The sequence below is a fragment of the Pimephales promelas genome, chromosome 20 (assembly GCF_988280905.1).
Source record: "Pimephales promelas chromosome 20, fPimPro1.hap1.1, whole genome shotgun sequence".
NCBI lineage: Eukaryota > Metazoa > Chordata > Actinopteri > Cypriniformes > Leuciscidae > Pimephales > Pimephales promelas.
In genome coordinates this window covers 22666044-22684040 of record NC_142788.1, presented here as the reverse complement: position 1 = coordinate 22684040, position 17997 = coordinate 22666044, and the positions used below count along the sequence as shown (strand labels likewise).

Genomic DNA, 17997 nt, shown 5'->3' with positions numbered 1-17997 from the left:
GTGTTCGGCAACACGGTCTTTAATAGGGAAGCTGTAAGTTTATCTGCTTCAAGAACAGTGCCGTTATTACATCGCTAGTGAAAAATGTCACTGTAGCTTTTAAGTTGCTAAACTATTTTTAATGATAAAATCGTCAAAGCAGCGTGTGTGTCCTTACTGAATGTGTGCGTTTGAGTGGGAGAAAGAGTGTGTTTTCCATACGCATATGTAGTAAAACATAATTTTGTGGCCAAAAAAACATTGAAATAATTTGTCATATATTTATTTGCTTTGTCAGTGTCGTTGTGGGTTTTGGTTATTTTGCTGTTGTGGGCTGTAAGGACCTTTGAATTGACTATATCGTTTGGCGAAGTGATATGGATTTTTTTTTTGATGTCTAGATTGATACTAAGAGATTGAATTTGAAACTGAACTTTAAAAATTGATCTTGTCACAAGAATGTCATTTGTACTATTTTGTACAAGGTTTGAGTTGTTTATGCTTATAGTTATAGACATTTTGATGATCGCTGCCTTTTTCCTTTTTTTTTTTCCTCTCCTCTTTTACTTCACCATTCAGAGTGATTTCTCCCCTGTGGTGATGACCCGCTCTGGCCTCTCTTTGGAAGAGCTGCGTATTGTGGAAGGTCAAGGTCAAAGTTCAGAGGTCATCACCCCTTCAGAGGAGATGAACCGAATAAATGACATGGGTGAGTGTGGATGCACAGGCCAGCTGGCAACCCCTGAGCTCTAAACAAAACCGTTCAGTCTGAGTGAAAAGAAATGCTTACACATCCAGACGATGCTGTTGTTTTCTGGTATGTCACATTTGATTTACACTGCATCAGTGTTCAGAAAGCTTTACCAAATAGATTCTTCTAGCAGGTTTTAACCGGTCAGCCCATGGAAACAGATTTACAGATCTTTATTAAAGGGATAGTTCACCCAAAAATGAAAATTAGCCCACGATTTACTCACCCTGAAGCCATCCTAGGTGTATATGATCATTCTTCTTTCAGATACAATACAATATATATATATATATATATATATATATATATACAATCTGAGTTATATTAAAAAATGTTCTGTCTCCTCCTAGCTTTATAATGAGAATGAATAGCTGGAGAAAATTTGAAGACCAAAAAAGTGCATCCATCCATTATAAAACTAATCCATTTGCACTGTTGAAATGGTAGTAGTAAAATAAAAACATAGTTGTTGACCAAGAAAAACTAAATCTACAATTTAATTCAACGTCTAAGATTTTTAGATACATTTCTTGAATAGAACGGTGGTTCTACACAGTAAAATATAATTACAGGAAATGCCAAAGAAAGTCAGCCAATATCTACAATTTCACATTAACTGTGTATAGATTAATTTACTTAAGTCTGATATTATGTATATTTACACATGTGTTTTGTATCTAAAAGACCTGAAGCTTGGGAACGTGGACACAAAACTGGGTGATGGTTTGGCAGAGCATCTGGAAGTGGGTAGTATTTTCACTTTCCGCGTCACCGTTCTGCAGGCGAGCAGCATCCCGCCCGAGTATGCAGACATCTTCTGCCAGTTCAAGTGAGTCAGCCTGTCTCCATAGTAACCCTTCTTTCCCGTCTCATCGGTCTTTATTCAGACAGAGCACACACACACACACTTTCACATAAATCACGCAAACGCACAGTCACGCTTCTCTCAGTAATCCTGTCTAATGCTGCCAACAGCTTCCTCCATCGTCACGATGAGGCTTTCAGCACAGAGCCGCTGAAGAACACAGGCAAAGGTGCCCCGCTGGGCTTTTACCACGTACAGAATGTAAGTGTTGAATGCAGCGAGAGAGAAGAGGTTTTAAGGAGGAAAATGAAAATTGTGATGGTATAAACACCCCAGAGTTGTTAATAGAGAGTACTCTCAAAGATTTCATCAGGCTAGATGCTTATAATGAATTATGCTTTATTATTTAAGCATACTATCTATTTGCCTACTATCTTTAGGCAAATATGAATGTGTTGCCAACTTATTTATGTGGTTTCACATCCAGATCTCAGTGGAGGTGACCGAATCCTTTATTGAGTACATAAAGACCAAGCCAGTTGTGTTTGAAGTGTTTGGCCATTACCAACAGCACCCACTGCACATTCATGGACAGGAACTTGTCAGGTAACAACCTGTCCAGTTTTACATATTTGATAAATATTATCTTATGTTTGACGTAAGATAATGACGTAAACACATTGATGGTGACTTCACATTTGTCTGTTTTTAAATAAGAATTGTCAAATATCAAATTTATCTTATATTCTATAGTTTTTACATTGCTGTAAGAGTTGAGTTTGTCATATTAGTGTTATTTTAACATTATTTATGTAAAATTATTAATTTATTAATATGTTGAATTTGCTTTTTTATATCTTAATTGTAATTTTAGTTTACATTTTATTATTAATATTTCTGTATTGTAACACATTTATTTTGAATTGAACAAATTTTGCCTCAAGTGGATATTATTTCCCTTTGTCAAAGACAGCATGCTGTTCACAGTTTGATTTGTGTTTAACCTAGAATATTTTTTTTTACTTATTTTATCAGCATATTCATTGTAATTATTGAATTACAACTATTTTATATTTGTTTATACAGCATATAGTAGCAGGAAATACATGTTCCTAAAATCCTAACTGTGTGGTAATGCATTGCTTAAAGCATACAGATTTATTATAGTTTTTCTTTTGCATGTCTGATTTAATTTTCTGCTTCTCTTGTAGCCCTTCTCAGCCTTCCAGAAAGTACTACCCTCCACCTATGCCTCTATCTAAACCAGGTATGAATGCAACCACTATATAACTCAAAAATGACATCTTCATTGTCCTCATGAAGAAAATTACATTATTCATTAAGTCAGCTTGAAGGGTCTTAAATTTGCATAAGTAACCATTCCTTAAATAATCCTCGCCCAGAGCGTGTGTGCTCCTCTATCTCCCCTCTAATTATTAGTGTAATTCATTACAAGATTCATTAAACTAGGAGCTACCTCAGTTCACAATGATGCTGTAATCTCTGTCTCTTTCGTTTGATACGGTTATCCCTTCTCAAAAGGGCTCTGGATCCCATTTATGCGGCAAGTCAGTTTGAAAGACGAAGCTGTCAGCCGTTCCTGTCCAGACTGTTTTTTTTTATTTTTATTTTATTATTTTTATTACAAAGAACAAATCTCCCTTTGCGACAAGGGAGAAAATAAAACAAAGGCTGCAGCCTTGAAGTGTCATCCATCCTGACATATTGATCTTCACCCCGAGCTGTCAGTCTTTTATATCGCGATATGAATCTAGAGGTACTACAGCTCAGCTGGAGATAATTGGAAAAGCTGTGGTGCTCTTTGCGATTTATAGATTGTTGATGTAGTGTGTATAAAAACCTAAATGTAACTTATATATGACAATTTTTTACATATCAGTTTACATTAAGGTTACATAAAACCTTAATAAAGAAATATCAGCCATTTCCCAGGTGTTCACATTCGTTTTGTTCAATCCCTATATGTACCTTGCATCTGTATAAGAACTGAATAAGGTATTTAAAAATGTCTGAATGGCACTTGGAGATTTTAAACAATCTTAACGGTTCTTTGAAAAAGATTTGTGTTACATAAGGTGTTATGTACAGTATATCTTGTTCAAAGAACTGTTAAGATTGTTTAAAATCTCCAGGTGTCATTCAGGCATTTTTAAATACCTTATACAGATGCAAGGTACATATAGGGATTGGACAAAACGAATATGAACACCTGGGAAATGGCTGATATAATAGCTTTCAACCTTCTTAGAATTGATTCATACAATTATTGAATATCATGACATTTGTCAATTACTTCAGAGATGTTCGAAGGAGGGATTCTTCTCACTCTAATATTTTTAATATTACAGAAGATTATTTTTTTAATATTTAATATAAAATTAACTGTAATATATATGTTTTTCTTATAAGTTTGATGCAAAGATATTCATGAATGTAGCTTACGTGTCCAAATTCCCCTACATTCTTTAGAATGTCCATTTCTTACATGTACAGTAACTCCATCTTTATCTTTGTCATTTCGATCCACATCCTCACCACTCTCTCCTGGGCTGTCCGCCCAGACCATGCACGTAAGATTGAGTTGATCATGTACCTGATGAGCGGGTACGTGCACGGCCAAGTGTTGGACACAATCTCGGAGCATGCAAACGCATTGGCTTCCACGGCCGTCGCCAGTCTAGAGGAAGGGGTAGATGAGCTGTCCCACTTCCCCTACCTCCCAACACCCAACAGCCCCATTCTCAGAGTGCCCAAACACGACGGTTGGTACAGAGCCTCAAGAGGCGCAGAGTAGTTTAGATCGATAGAGTTTGGTTCTGTGCTGCTGTGCTTTAATGTACTGTGGCCCTAGTGTAGCCCATCATCCCTACCCAATGACAGAATCCCAGTAGATGTTCTTTTAAATGTAGATATTCCTAATGCCGAAGATAAGCTATAAAAGCTTTTCCTTGAGCTGCTGAGTTTTTAAGTGTCACTCTCTCTTATTTTTCTCCCTGGTTGATCTAGACTGCAGTGACAGCTGCTTCGTGTTTCCTTTTGTGTTATTTTAAAGCTGTAGTGTGAATTAAATCTTGTTGGGTGTTTTCCATATTCTCTTGCTAGCTTCCCTCAAGATTTTTTTTTTTTCCGTAAATGACGAAAAGTGTTTTTCCTCCATCTCTGTGCATAAGATTTCCTGCAGCTTTTCCCCAGCGTGATTTGACTCCCACCAAAAAATACAGAGTGCTGAAGGAAACGGAGTGCCGCCCCTTAGTTGAAGTTTTAGGAGCACATCAGCTGTATTGATTTTCCCGATGTAGTATAGAGTTTCTTGTAGCTGATTTTCCATAATGACCGTCCTTTAAGCTGATACTTTGTGATTTCTCACATTACATGACTCATGCTCATATTGTTTATATGTCATGTTCAGCATTTCTTTTTATAGAACTTGGCCTTTTTAGTGAAAAAATGGGCTAGTTTAAATACATCAGCCATATGGTGCAGCATATTCCTGCCCTATTAATATTTCACTTGCCTTGCAGTGCCAGCCACCAAACTTAACACCATTACTAAGTCCAACCTGGGTCAGTGTGTGAGCAAGTATGACCTGGTGGCTTGGTTCGAGATCAGTGAACTGGAGCCCACCGGAGAGTAAGTGAACCAAAATTTCTGGTTAAAATGGTTTTACTTGGTTGTCTCAGTAAGCAGCGTTTATAGAGAATTTGTGTAATTAAAAATGTTGCTCTAAAGGCTGTTTGCACATATAAATGATGTGTTGTTTATTGTAGGTATATTCCAGCAGTAGTTGATCACACAGGAGGTCTTCCCTGTCATGGCACGTACCTTTTGCACCAGGTATTTATTCTGGTTTTCACTAATATGAGTATAAATATTTACTTTTACAATGATTCGGTTACAATTCTTCTTTTGGTGCTTTAGTTTGATTAGTTTTATATATGTATATACAGGGCCAAAAATGAACACTCATCAAGCGCCAATTAAAAATTGGCATTGGCGAGTATATGAAACGGTGTCAATCGCCAGTTGGCTGGTAACATTTTCTTTAGAATTGTTACAATGCAATATTGTAAGAACATGAGTCACAGCAGTTAATAGGCCAGTCCTGCATTGTCACGGAAGTTTAAAGTTTAGATCGGTCCATTCGGCCTTTAAGTGACAGCATCCTAATAATCATTTTTTTCAATCATTAATTTCAATATTCAAAAGTGCAAAAGTTCATTTATTTCAATAATTCAGCTGAAAAGGTGAAGCCTTTATTTGTTATAATTTTGATGATTATGATGATTATTACAGATATAAAAACCTTTTCATAATATTCTAATTTTGAATTTTTAGGGTTTTCGTAAGCTGTAAGCCATAATCATCAAAATAACAAATAAAGGCTTGAAATATTTCACTTTGCATGTAACGAGTCTATATAATATATTAGTTTCACCTTTTAAGTTGAATTACTGAAATAAACTTTTGCATGATATTCAAATTTTACAGTAAATACTATGCAGACTAAATTTCTCTATCTGAAATGTAAATTTTGGTGTCATAACAGTTTGTTTTTGTAAAAATAGTTTCATGGCTAGTAAAAAATATTTATGGCCGGTAAATGTTCTTAAGTCAAACGTTAGTTTTTGATGTTATATATTATAAAAGTAAGATAATTAATAATAAATTAAAAACATGCTATACATACAAAAATGCAACTGGATGAACAATATTGTACTGGAATAATGACAAAAACTTTGATTACTGTTATCAATGCATTACATTTTCATAGATGTCTGCATTGCAATGCACTCTGTTCTTGTGTTCTTCTGTCTCTACGTTCTGCATTTGCAGTCAGGAAATCTGTAGTTTAGCCTAAGGGATCATGTTTATTGTCCTTAGCCAAGGACATATAAATGATTCAAATGGAGATATCTTTTAGTAACCTGTCTTGCTTGTGTTTTCAGGGCATCCAACGTAGAATAACAGTCACTCTGATCCATGAGAAGGGCAGTGAGCTGCACTGGAAGGACGTCAGAGAGCTGGTTGTTGGTAAGTACAAATTTTGTTTTTGAAATCTTAAAATAGAACATATAATTGTTATTAGAACATCTGTAAAGCTGTATTGACCAATCAGCAGCCAGGACCGTAAAACATCAGTTTTATGAAGTGTATTGTAAAGGCTACAGCCATCTGACATCGGATCATTGTGCCTGTTGTAGGTCGAATCAGGAGTAAGCCAGAAGTGGATGATTCAGCTGCAGACGCAGTCCTGTCTCTCAACATTATCTCAGCTAAAAACTTAAAATCTTCCCACAACTCCAGCAGGTACGCCGTGTTCCCTCTCCACATTTGACAACCTAAGGACCTTTTCCCTGTAAAGAGCCTATTAAATCAAGTATTAAGCTCATTTATCTGTCTGAAATCAGTGGCGGGTCTGCAAAGGGTCTGCAATTGCTCTACTCACCTTCCTAATGCAAATGTATCTACCTAACTGCTTATAATTCAGGAGAGCATCTTAAACATGAGTCACTGCTGGAAAAAATCCTGCAGGGATCAAGAGAGCCATCTAGTGGACCAAAAGAAAAACAGCAATTTAACCAATAACCACAGTGTCCTGTACAGCTCTGTTTATTTAGAAAATCTGCATGTTGTGTTCTTTTAATGATGCTAGTTTGCTTTATTCTCTCGTTTGCTCTTTTATTTCCTTTGCCTGTTTAATCTGAATTCTGCTTTTTGTCTTTTGATTTGTAAATATTTCTGTTGCCTGACTGTTTCTGCTTGTTTTGTCTCTCTTTTTGTTCTCGTTCTTTTCCTGCTGCGGTTGGATTCTTGGTTTTGCTCAGCCTTTGTATTGATAGCGATATTGCTAGGTATCAGAACCACCTGATCATAAAGCATTTTTGCCATCAAAGTGCTTTATGAGATGTTTGTGATCTGTAGGCGTAACAGTAGCAGACCTGTGTACTGTACATTTGTGTTAGTCATTCTCTCTGAACTCATTCTACATAATAGTATGAATTAAGGTGAAGTATTACTGTTGAATGTGCAAAGAAAAAAATGCTGCATTAAATGCTAAATCGAAATTTTATTTTATTGGGCCTGACCCATTTAAACTTGAAATATGGAATTTAGACATCACTTAATTAAATTTAAACACATTTACATATTAAGTGATTTAGACTCCACCTTTGTTTAAATGTTATCAACAACAGACCAAAACTCATACCCTTTTGTCATATGGTTGTTTAATGGAATATTTGCTGTACTTTAAATGAACATAGACTTCCCCTTTTTTAAGATAAAATGGCTCCTTAAATTGGCAAAATTGATGTACAATATAAAATTGGATGTATTAAGTTTTTTTGTCATTCTAAGAAAACAAATCTAAAACGTATAAAATGTGCGTATGTGCATATATATTAAAAAAATGTGTATATAAGATTTTTTTCATTGCTTTTGCATGTAGTATCTCACCTTAAAATTATTAAATAGATGAGCTTTTGCCACCACAAAACAAACATCTGAATGAATATAGATCTGACATTTCATTTGATTATACTCTACATTCACTGTATTATTACATTTGGCTTGTTAGCAGATGATGAATCTGAATACAGATGCAGGCAAGCCTTTGTGCATCTGTGCCATTTAAACAATGAAATAACAACGAGAGAAGGGAGGGGAGGGAGTGGAGAAAAAGATGCAAGGAAATTTGAGGATGAGTCACCTGTGTGAATCTCATTCTCTGTCTCCATGTGTCCGTTCATATAAATTGTGTGCCTTTGCTTATAGTCTTCACAGTGCTGTAGCTCTGAGTCACACACACACACACACACACACGCACACTGCTTCCTCACAGTCTACTTCAAGCTCACACTAGATCACTATTAACCTCTCAACACGCTGGTGTTGTGCCGATCACTATGCGGCTCGAACGCATCAACAGAGTATTTTGGGCACAGAGATCTCCCGACAATGTGTGATACAGCTGTGTTTTTCACAGCGAGATTGTCTGTCTATTTGTCTAAAAGTTTGCAGGCAGCATATAGTTAATATATTTATTGTAGAAGCCTGATGCTTCACTGTCATATGTGCAGTTAAAAATCAACATGAAATCACAATTGAACCTATTTTACTGTTAATACACATTTTTTTTGGCCTTATTGGGAATAATTCATTGGTGCATGTTAAATAAAGAGACACATTTTTATTTTGATGATCATTCAGGTATGATAGTGCTCAAAAGTTTGGGGCCAGTAAAAAAAAAATGTTTATATATTTTTGAAAGAAGTCTGTTCACCAAAGCTGCATTTAATTGATCAAAATACAGTAAAAACTAAAATATTGTGAAATATTATTACAATTTAAAATAACTGTTTTCTGTTGTAATATATTTTATAATGTAATTTATTCCTGTGATGCAAAGCTGATTTTTTTTTTTTTGCATCATTACTCAAGTCAAGAAATCTGCAAATATGCTGATTTGGTGCTTAACATTTCTTATTATTATCATCAATGTTGAAAACAGCTGATTCATATTTCTGTGTATACCATGATACATTTTTTCCCCTATGATTCTTTGATGAATACAAAGATCAAAAGAACAACGTTTATTTAAAGTAGTTTGTTTGTAACAAAGTCCTAAATGTCACTTGTTTTTTGTTGTTGTTGTTTTTAAATACATCCTTCCTGAGTTATTTAATTTTTTTTATTATAATTTTCTATTATAAAAAAATACTGGCCTCAAATATTTTGAATGGTAGTGTAAATTTAAAATTTTGATCCAGTCAGTTCCCATTTTTTATGTTATTGTATATTCTTTTTCACTCAGAAATGTAAAATGGGTTGTGAATGGCATTTCATGTTGTCTTTAATCACATCCACACATGCTCCAGAAAAATAGTGAATATCATAATTAATCACTTAAGCACCAGTAAATATCCTTCCATGGATTCATATTGTGTCTATATGGTTAAATCAAATGTATTTCTCCTTTCTCAGGACGTTCTACCGGTTCGAGGCTGTCTGGGACAGTTCCCTGCACAACTCTCTCCTGTTGAACCGTGTCACTCCCTATGGAGAGAAGATTTACATGACCCTGTCAGCCTATCTGGAGGTCAGCCTTGACTCTTTTTTTTTTTTTTAAAGGACTAGTTTTTTAGAAGCAGGTTTTACAGCATTGACGTGTGCTTACCACTTCCCTGCAGCTTGATCACTGCATCCAGCCTGCCATCATTACCAAGGACATCTGCATGGTCTTCTACTCCAGAGATGCTAAGATCTCTCCTCCACGCTCCCTGAGGAACCTGTTCGGCAGTAGTTACTCCAAAACCCCTGACTGGTAGAATTTTTTTAACATTTTTTTTTTTATTTCTTTAACTCAAATGTTTCTGATGGTTAGTTGACTTAAAATACTTATAGGAGATATCCTGCATTGTGACATTTAAAACTATTTTAAAAGTGTATTTTAGCAAATTTTACCTAATTTCTGAAAGACTACATGGAATATTAATATTTTAATAAAAAAAATTAAATGATGGACCAGTCAAAGGACAACACTCCCTTATACATTCATATAAATGTTAAACAGAAGTCGTGATTTTGATCTAAGAAAATATTGATGGACATCTTAAACTTATATCTAACAACTATCATTAAAGTATTGAAATGTGTGCTGTGTTTAGAAACTTTGCCAACACTTTTCTCTGATGTGTTTCCATTACAGTAATAAAGTGACAGGAATCTATGAGCTTAGCTTGTGCAAAATAGCTGACACAGGAAGCCCAGGTAAGATTAAGATTGCTTTCTTTTTTTTTTCTTTTCTTTTTTTACAAAAAACATTTGGATTAAATTATTTAAGAGTGACAAGAAAGATATTTATAATGTTACTAAAGATTTCTATTTTAAATAAATGCTTTCTTTTGAACCTTCTATTTGTAAAAGAATCCTGAAAAAATGTATCGCGTTTCCACGAAAATATTAAGCAGCACAAAATTGATTTTTTTTTTTTTTTTTTTTTAAATGTCTTGAGCATCAAATCAGCATATTAGAATGATATCTGAAGGATCGTGTGACACAGAAGAATTGAGTAATTCTAATTCAGCTTTGCATCACAGGAATAAATTACATTTTAAAAATATATTAAAATGTAAAACAGTTATTTTTTAATTGTGATCATTTTTCACAATATTAGTTTTTACTCTATTTTAGCTTAAGGAAAATTAGGCCTTTTGCATTAGAAAATATTACTGATCCCAAACCTTTAAATGGTTTTGTAAATGATTTATAAAGAATATTAATAAAATGGATATTACAAATAATTAATACATGTATATGATTTCAACTTCCACACTTTTGTACAAAAATTTAGTGAGATGATATTTCTGTTTAGCATGAATGATTCTGCATATTGATATAATAGGCGTGCTGTATCACTCAATTTCATTGTTGTTTTTCAGGTATGCAGCGGCGGAGGCGGAAGGTTCTGGACACATCTGTGGCGTATGTGCGTGGAGAGGAAAACCTGGCAGGCTGGAGACCCAGAGGAGACAGTCTGATCCTGGAGCACCAGTGGGAGCTGGAGAAACTCGAGCAGTTGCATGAGGTGACGATGGAAGACTTTCACACTCTATGCTGCCTGTGTTGACCTGTAATACCCCACAGGCAGTTGTGATCTCCAGACCCTGATGTCCATTTCTGTCTTTGTCAGGTGGAGAAGACCCGTCACCTGCTGCTGCTCCGAGAGAAACTGGGTGAGACGCCTCCTCCTAAATCCCTGAGCGAGTCTCTGTCTCCCAGTCTGAGCAGCGGCACCCTCAGCACGTCCACCAGCATCTCCTCCCAAATCTCCTCCACCACCTACGAGAGCGCCATCACGCCCAGTGAGAGCAGCGGATACGACTCTACAGACATCGAGAGCTTGGTAGACCGTGAGAAGGAGCTGGCCACTAAGGTAAAAGAAGTACTACTTTAATAATATTTGTTGCGATTTTAATATACGATTCTTTATTAAATGACTATTTAATGACATTAAATGACTATTTTCATTCAAATCTGTTGCATTTTAGGTGCATTTTATAACTGTGCGTTTTCCCTACGTGTGCGCTGTCTGGATCGCGCCATTCTTATGTGACATCATATAGCTGCTATTAGAGTTACCACTTCATATTACTTTCAATTACACTTTTCCAAGTAGAATCTTGGAAATCCCATTTTAATCTTAGGCAAAAATTTAGGTTTGGTATTAAAAAAAGTTTCTTATGCTTACTAAGGCTGCATTTTGTGTTTGGGATAAAAAAATATAGAAAAAACAGTGAAATTGTTGTGAAATATTATTAACTAAAAAGGACTGTTTTCAATTTTTATATATTTAAAAATGTAATTTATTCCTGTGATGCAGAGCTGAATTTCAGCATCATTACTCCAGTCTTCGGTGTCACATGATCCTTCAGAAAGCATTCTAATATGCTGATTTGATTTAGTTATTTTACTAAATAAAAGTATTAAGTATGTATTATATGTCTATTAGAAGGAAGGTGTGTTTATGTCTTTTGATTTCATTTTGCAGTGCCTCCGTCTCCTGACGCACACTTTCAACAGTGACTACCAGATGTGCAACAGCATCAGTGACTGCAAGGTAACCTGGACTTAGGTAGTTCATTCAGTTTGATTTGTTCCAGTCTGGTTGTTTTTCACGGTTTTCTGTCTCTTTCAGTTGTCAGATATCTCTCCTATGGGCCGGGATCCATCCGTTACCAGTTTCAGCAGTGCTACTCTCACACCCTCCTCCACCTGCCCCTCTCTGTCAGACTCTCGGTACAGTTCAGATGTTAAAACAAACAAACGATACATTCCAAATACAGTCTTCTAAAAGTGAAGTATCCTAAAAACATCTGTCTTGTCCAGGACCCCTGAAGCTAATTCTCGTGCCACCAGCCCCTCATGCTCAGACTATGAGAACTTCCCCATGGTGCCCATTCTGGAAACATCCTACCTGGCCCGTGCCGGCAAACACGAATTCCTCAACCTTCTGCCTGATATTGAGGAAATGAGACCTGGGTGAGAGGTTTGACATACCTGGCACATTTATTTTTGCGTTTAGTCCATTCTCGCTACGATCAATGTGAATTTGTGCACTTAAAATTGTTGCTGTAAATAAATATGCTGGTCTGACATGCCGTTTTGTGTTCACTAAGGTCTGTGGTATCAAAGAAGGGATTCCTCAGTTTCATGGAGCCCCGCTCCAACTCTTGGGTGAAGCACTTTGTGGTGGTGCGTCGGCCATACGTGTTCATCTACAACAACGACAAGGACCCGGTAGAGAGAGGAGTGCTGAATTTATCCACTGCCCAGGTGGAGTATAGCGAAGACCAGCAGGCCATGCTCAAGGTGAAGCCTCAAATCACATTGCAACAGTTGGTTTCCAAATAGTGAATATGTCTTAATTATTGCTTTTTTGATGGCTTGCAGACACCTAATACATTTGCCGTGTGCACCAAGCACAGAGGGATCCTCCTGCAGGCCAACAATGACAAAGACATGAACGACTGGCTATACGCCTTTAACCCACTCCTAGCAGGAACGATAAGGTACACATCCCAACCTTTGCCAGAAAAAAAAAGGTTTTTATGCAGTATTTTTGGTACGATTACATATAGTTAGCCCAGTCTAATGTGTCCTCTCCACCTTTATTTTGCAAACATTCTTTGCATTGGGTAAAAAAAAATATCAAACTAAGGCCCTGCTTACAAGTAATCGAGGGAGACTCATTTCCGTTTACACCTCCAAGTTTCTTTTGTCCACTTTCGACCACTTCTGTCATGATTTCTTTGAGGGGAAGGGTCTATGAGGGTAAATGTCTGGGCTTTTCCATATTTTTTGATCTAATGGATGAAATAAGCTCACACATTTTATATGAATGTGACCGTAGAACATACAGAGAGCAGAATCTTTTGTTTCTGCTCTGAAAGCAGCAAGGCCAGGCCAAACGCTGTGAAATCAGGAATGGTGAAGAAAATTGTGCTTGGTTTTGTCTTCTAACCAAACTTGGTTCTTCTTTAAAGCTGCTGTCTGTAGCTTTTTTGGGGGTTTAAAATGATCCAGAATGCATATTTGAGAAAATACATAACCAGCCAGTGTTCAAAACGATCTGCTTGCCTTAGCTTGATTGAAAGCGGTAAGCTTGTGATAATGTTTTTAATTCCAGTGGTACTGGTGGATTTCCCGCGGGTGATTCGAGCATGTCTTTGCGTCATTACATCACATCTGTACACATAAAGAAGAGTCTCGGCTAGTATAAGCTGAGCCGCACACTCTCCTCAAACATTGTGTTCATCCACGCTGTGCCGTGTCGAGGGTGTCGTAAAGTTGATAATTCCGCAAATAACTGCAGTTGCAGATTTCGAACAGAGATGGCGACAAAGAGGAAAAACTGCCGACTGCAGCTTTAAGTCCTTTCTGGCTAGCGCACTTCCCATAATGTTTATGCGTTAGAGTAGGCGGTCCTTTGGTGTTGGTTTGAGCATATTCGACCACATGAGCATCTACACTACACTATGCGTTTTCGACAACCTCGAAAGAGGACAAGCTCTAAATGTTTTAGATCTCTCTTGAACCTGTTCTTGGACTCGTTCACCTGACTCTTTCCATGTTCGCCTACAGGTCAAAGCTGGCGAGGAGACGGTCCGGCCTGATGAAGAACTGAACGAGCGTGCATAAGTGCAGATAGTGCTCTTTTCTCTCTGTCTACCTTTACAGCGTACCAAGTGTGTTAACACTTCTAAATCTTTGTGGTTCTTGACGGTTTCCTCTTGTATGTAGATCTGTGGCTCTGTTCTCCTCTCCAGCAAATGAACTTTTGAGTTCCTGAACACCAAGTCCCTCTCTATTGTGTTATTGATTGGATTAATTCTGTCTTCAGTTTTCGTTCTTTGTCATAACTGAACCTCCTTCAAGTAGCATGTTGTAATAGTCTATTTGTGTGTGCACGAATCTTCAGGGCAGGTTCTGCTTTCACTTGAGTTACTCTCGTTTGTGAAGATCATCCTTACAGTGTTGTCTGCCAGGAAAATGTGGCAACAGCCACAACCCTCAGGAGAAAGTTGGCTTGCTTAAAAAAAAACAAAAAACCAATAATGATAATAATAAAATATTGTATTATAATATAAAATATTCCATATTTAATTATCAACTTTCTCTGATAGATATAGAAAACAAAAACAAATAGCTTTGCTCCAGATATTGCTTAAAAAAAAACAGAAAAAGATTTTTAGATGGACCAACGCACTACTTGAAGATGCTTAATTCTCAAAACGAGACAAAAATTCCCCTAAACTGAATTTTATTGCAGTATTGGCTAATTGGATTTTGCTAAATCAAAGCAAGCCATGATACCGGTAGTCGAGATTTTGACCATGTACATACTGCCGTTTACTCGCCCAGCCTGTTGTAATGTATTTGCTTGACATTTAATTCCACATATCAAGGACTTAAAAAAACCACACCATTAACAAAATACAGTATGTAATCATAAGACGTATAATACCAAGGAAAGATGATCTCTCACATATCGGTAGCCTCCAGGAGTATTTCTTCAGTAGATTAGGCCAAAAAAATGGTGCAAACGAATTACCTTAGACACGGAACACCTAACCGAATGAATCCATTTGTACATAACTTTCAGGATTACTGTGCATAACGCTATTCATGGGTTTCTATACTTACTGTATTACTAAAACACCATTTTCAGGGCTGTTTTAGCATGAAAGATCTGATGGGTTTGCCTCTTCTATAGACCAAACGAATGAGCGAGGTACTGATTTCATCGGTTACGGTTGATTTCCAAATGATGGATTCAATTATTTTTCGCCGTTTCTTGAGTCGGTAGGATCATTAAACCAGGCTTTTTTCTTCTTGAGAATTAAGCATCACTTTTTAATATTATTGAACGTTTACCATGTATCTCGACTGATTATCTTAACTTATTTTTATTAACATGTGATCAGTGTTTTACATTATACAATGAAAGGCAAGAAAGGCACTTTTCCTCATTTTTATTTAGCAGTGAAACAGACCAAGTTTGACACTAAAGCAGTTTCCTCACTGTCAGTAGAAATTGGGCCGTTTCTGCTGTTCACTGCAGTGCAGTGTGAGAAAAGGGATGGTATGTGTTCTGCTTTTTTATCGTTTTTGTTTTGAAAATCTTTGCTCTGTATGTTTGAAGACTTGATGGGAGATTCAGGCGACTCAACAGTCCTCTGGTCAGACAACCAGCAGGAATTATTGTCACAGGAAGACTGATCATAAGAAGTCAATATTCTCGCTGCTCATATTTTCATAGGAAACGCATGAAAATGGCTCGGAGAGTCCAGTCCTTGGGTCAGCCAGCCCGTAGGCCTCATCCGAGCTGTTGGATTGTTACGGCATTTGTGAAAATATTGAAATTGAATATTCAGATCTGGCACTTAGTAATGAGCACTTAAGGATAGCTTTTATATAATTACACGAGTTGATGTTAGGAATGTTTGCCAGGGCAAAGGTTTTTGACTTGTTTTTTTTTTATTACCATCTTTGTTGAGTGGCTTGGTTGACTAAAGTGATATTCATAATGAATTTCATTAACCGTATTTATTGTTTTGCAATGTATATATTAGTTTGCAGCTCTTTGCACATAATGTGTTTATACAACTAACAACAGAACAAATAAAGCTTGAACTATGTTGTTGTTTTCTCGAATGAAAACCAAATGATTTTAGGCTGTGGTGTTTTACTCATTGAAGTGGACTTTGAATGTACCTTGAGTTTCACAAGAAAATGCATGAATTATCTGACGAAAGAAGAAAAATATCTTAATTAGGGACTGACATGTTGCTGTGCTTCTTAGTTCTCGAAATAGGAATTTGACCATGTTATAAGGGCACTTTTTCACATTTAGGTTAGATACGGATGGCAGAGTTGTGACGAGGCCTGTTCATTATCATTCCTAACATCAGGGAATATATTTTATAGAAATATAACATTATGTTTGGCTTTTCCTGATGCATTGACCTCATGCATTTTTTTCCCCATGCTGCCTTTGAAGCAACCCTGGCTTTACTGTATCACCCTTATCAGAAGCCTAATGTTTCCAGATGAACATCACTCCCTCTCATTGTGATGAAACAACAGAAAACAGTTCAGCCATTTTCATTAACACTGTACATTATTTGTCAGATTGGCTTCATTTTCATACTTATTTTGTAAATATTTCATGTTGTATGGAACTTGGATTAAAATGTAAATATGTCTTCTGTATTTGTAATAATTATAATCCATTCGCTGTATAGCCTAGACGTGTAATGCATATATCTTAATTCTGTGTATGGTAATCTTGCACCATTGACCTGTTTAGTGAATGAGGTAGAGAAATAAAATTACAACCAGTGCATTAGACGAAGAATGGATCTCGTTTTGTGTCTATCTTCCCTCAATACTTAGCATTATATATTTAATTTTTATCTTGTCTACATTTAGTGTCTTAGTTTCAATTATTTAGTTAAAGTAACTTTTCACATTTCACAATATTTAACGTTCGATTTCTACTCAAATTTAGATATTTTTAATGAGATCTGAGAGCAACTGAAACTTTGCCAGTTGAGTTCATAAACCTATCATAAAAATAATACATATGAAAATAGTCAAAATGAGTTTGTTTGTTAACTGATGACAAAATTTTTATTTTTGGGTTAACTATTCCTTTAAGATGAAAAAAAGCTTGTTTTATTAAATAATTGACAAAAGCATGTAACAAATACTAACCCAGGAGCTGAGCACATAAAAACAAAACAAAAAAAAATTGACACGTTATGTGAAGTCTGATTATATCATGCATAAAATGAAAAAATTATGCATTTATTTGAATAAAGTAACTTTTTTTTAATATTGCAATTTTTATAAAAGAAACAAAAACGGCTATTTAACAGTTTTACGTATTAATAATACATAATCGAAACAGCTATTTAATAAAGTTTATCTTCAAGCTTCTCAAAAATTTAACTAATTGTCTATTAGTCATTAATAACTTATTACTAACCTTAAAACGGAAAAAATATTTCATATAGCCGTTTAATATGCATTATTTTCACAATTCAACTTTTAAACGCATATAGTTTCTCAAATCATAAGTAGTTATTTGTAAGTGTAGTAATCTACTTAATTAATAATTAAACAATTTGATACACTTTACACATGCAACTTTGTCCTACAAAGTCAAACGTCAACCTCAGAGTTCATCAGAGAAAATCTATTTCCCCATTTACTTTCATGCCAAATGCTCGTACCATAGTCTATAAAAAAAGGAGTCGTCCACAGCTCGTCAACTTCATCTGACAGACGGGGAGGAGGGACAGAACGAGATAGCCAATGAACAGCCTCTAATCTCTGCTCAGAAGCCTCCACCAATCACAGGTGGAGATACGGATGA

At 36.0% G+C, this 17997-nt stretch overlaps 1 protein-coding gene across 5 annotated transcripts in view; it reads left to right on the top strand.

The window, feature by feature from the left end:
* The window catches only part of kif1b (kinesin family member 1B), a 67908-nt gene extending 50934 nt beyond the window's left edge, over positions 1-16974 (top strand). For all 5 annotated transcript variants that reach the window (XM_089124244.1, XM_089124247.1, XM_089124243.1 and 2 more), the window contains 20 exons: positions 559-688; positions 1415-1559; positions 1706-1796; positions 2023-2141; positions 2747-2802; positions 5078-5186; positions 5324-5390; positions 6503-6587; positions 6758-6863; positions 9540-9654; positions 9746-9879; positions 10264-10325; positions 10997-11142; positions 11248-11490; positions 12106-12174; positions 12253-12353; positions 12444-12596; positions 12734-12926; positions 13008-13126; positions 14199-16974. In XM_089124244.1, the coding sequence (XP_088980370.1) occupies positions 559-688; positions 1415-1559; positions 1706-1796; positions 2023-2141; positions 2747-2802; positions 5078-5186; positions 5324-5390; positions 6503-6587; positions 6758-6863; positions 9540-9654; positions 9746-9879; positions 10264-10325; positions 10997-11142; positions 11248-11490; positions 12106-12174; positions 12253-12353; positions 12444-12596; positions 12734-12926; positions 13008-13126; positions 14199-14241 (2286 nt within the window). In that variant the 3' untranslated portion in view covers positions 14242-16974. The remainder of the gene's footprint in view (positions 1-558; positions 689-1414; positions 1560-1705; positions 1797-2022; positions 2142-2746; positions 2803-5077; positions 5187-5323; positions 5391-6502; positions 6588-6757; positions 6864-9539; positions 9655-9745; positions 9880-10263; positions 10326-10996; positions 11143-11247; positions 11491-12105; positions 12175-12252; positions 12354-12443; positions 12597-12733; positions 12927-13007; positions 13127-14198) is intronic.
* Positions 16975-17997: the final 1023 nt, after the last annotated feature.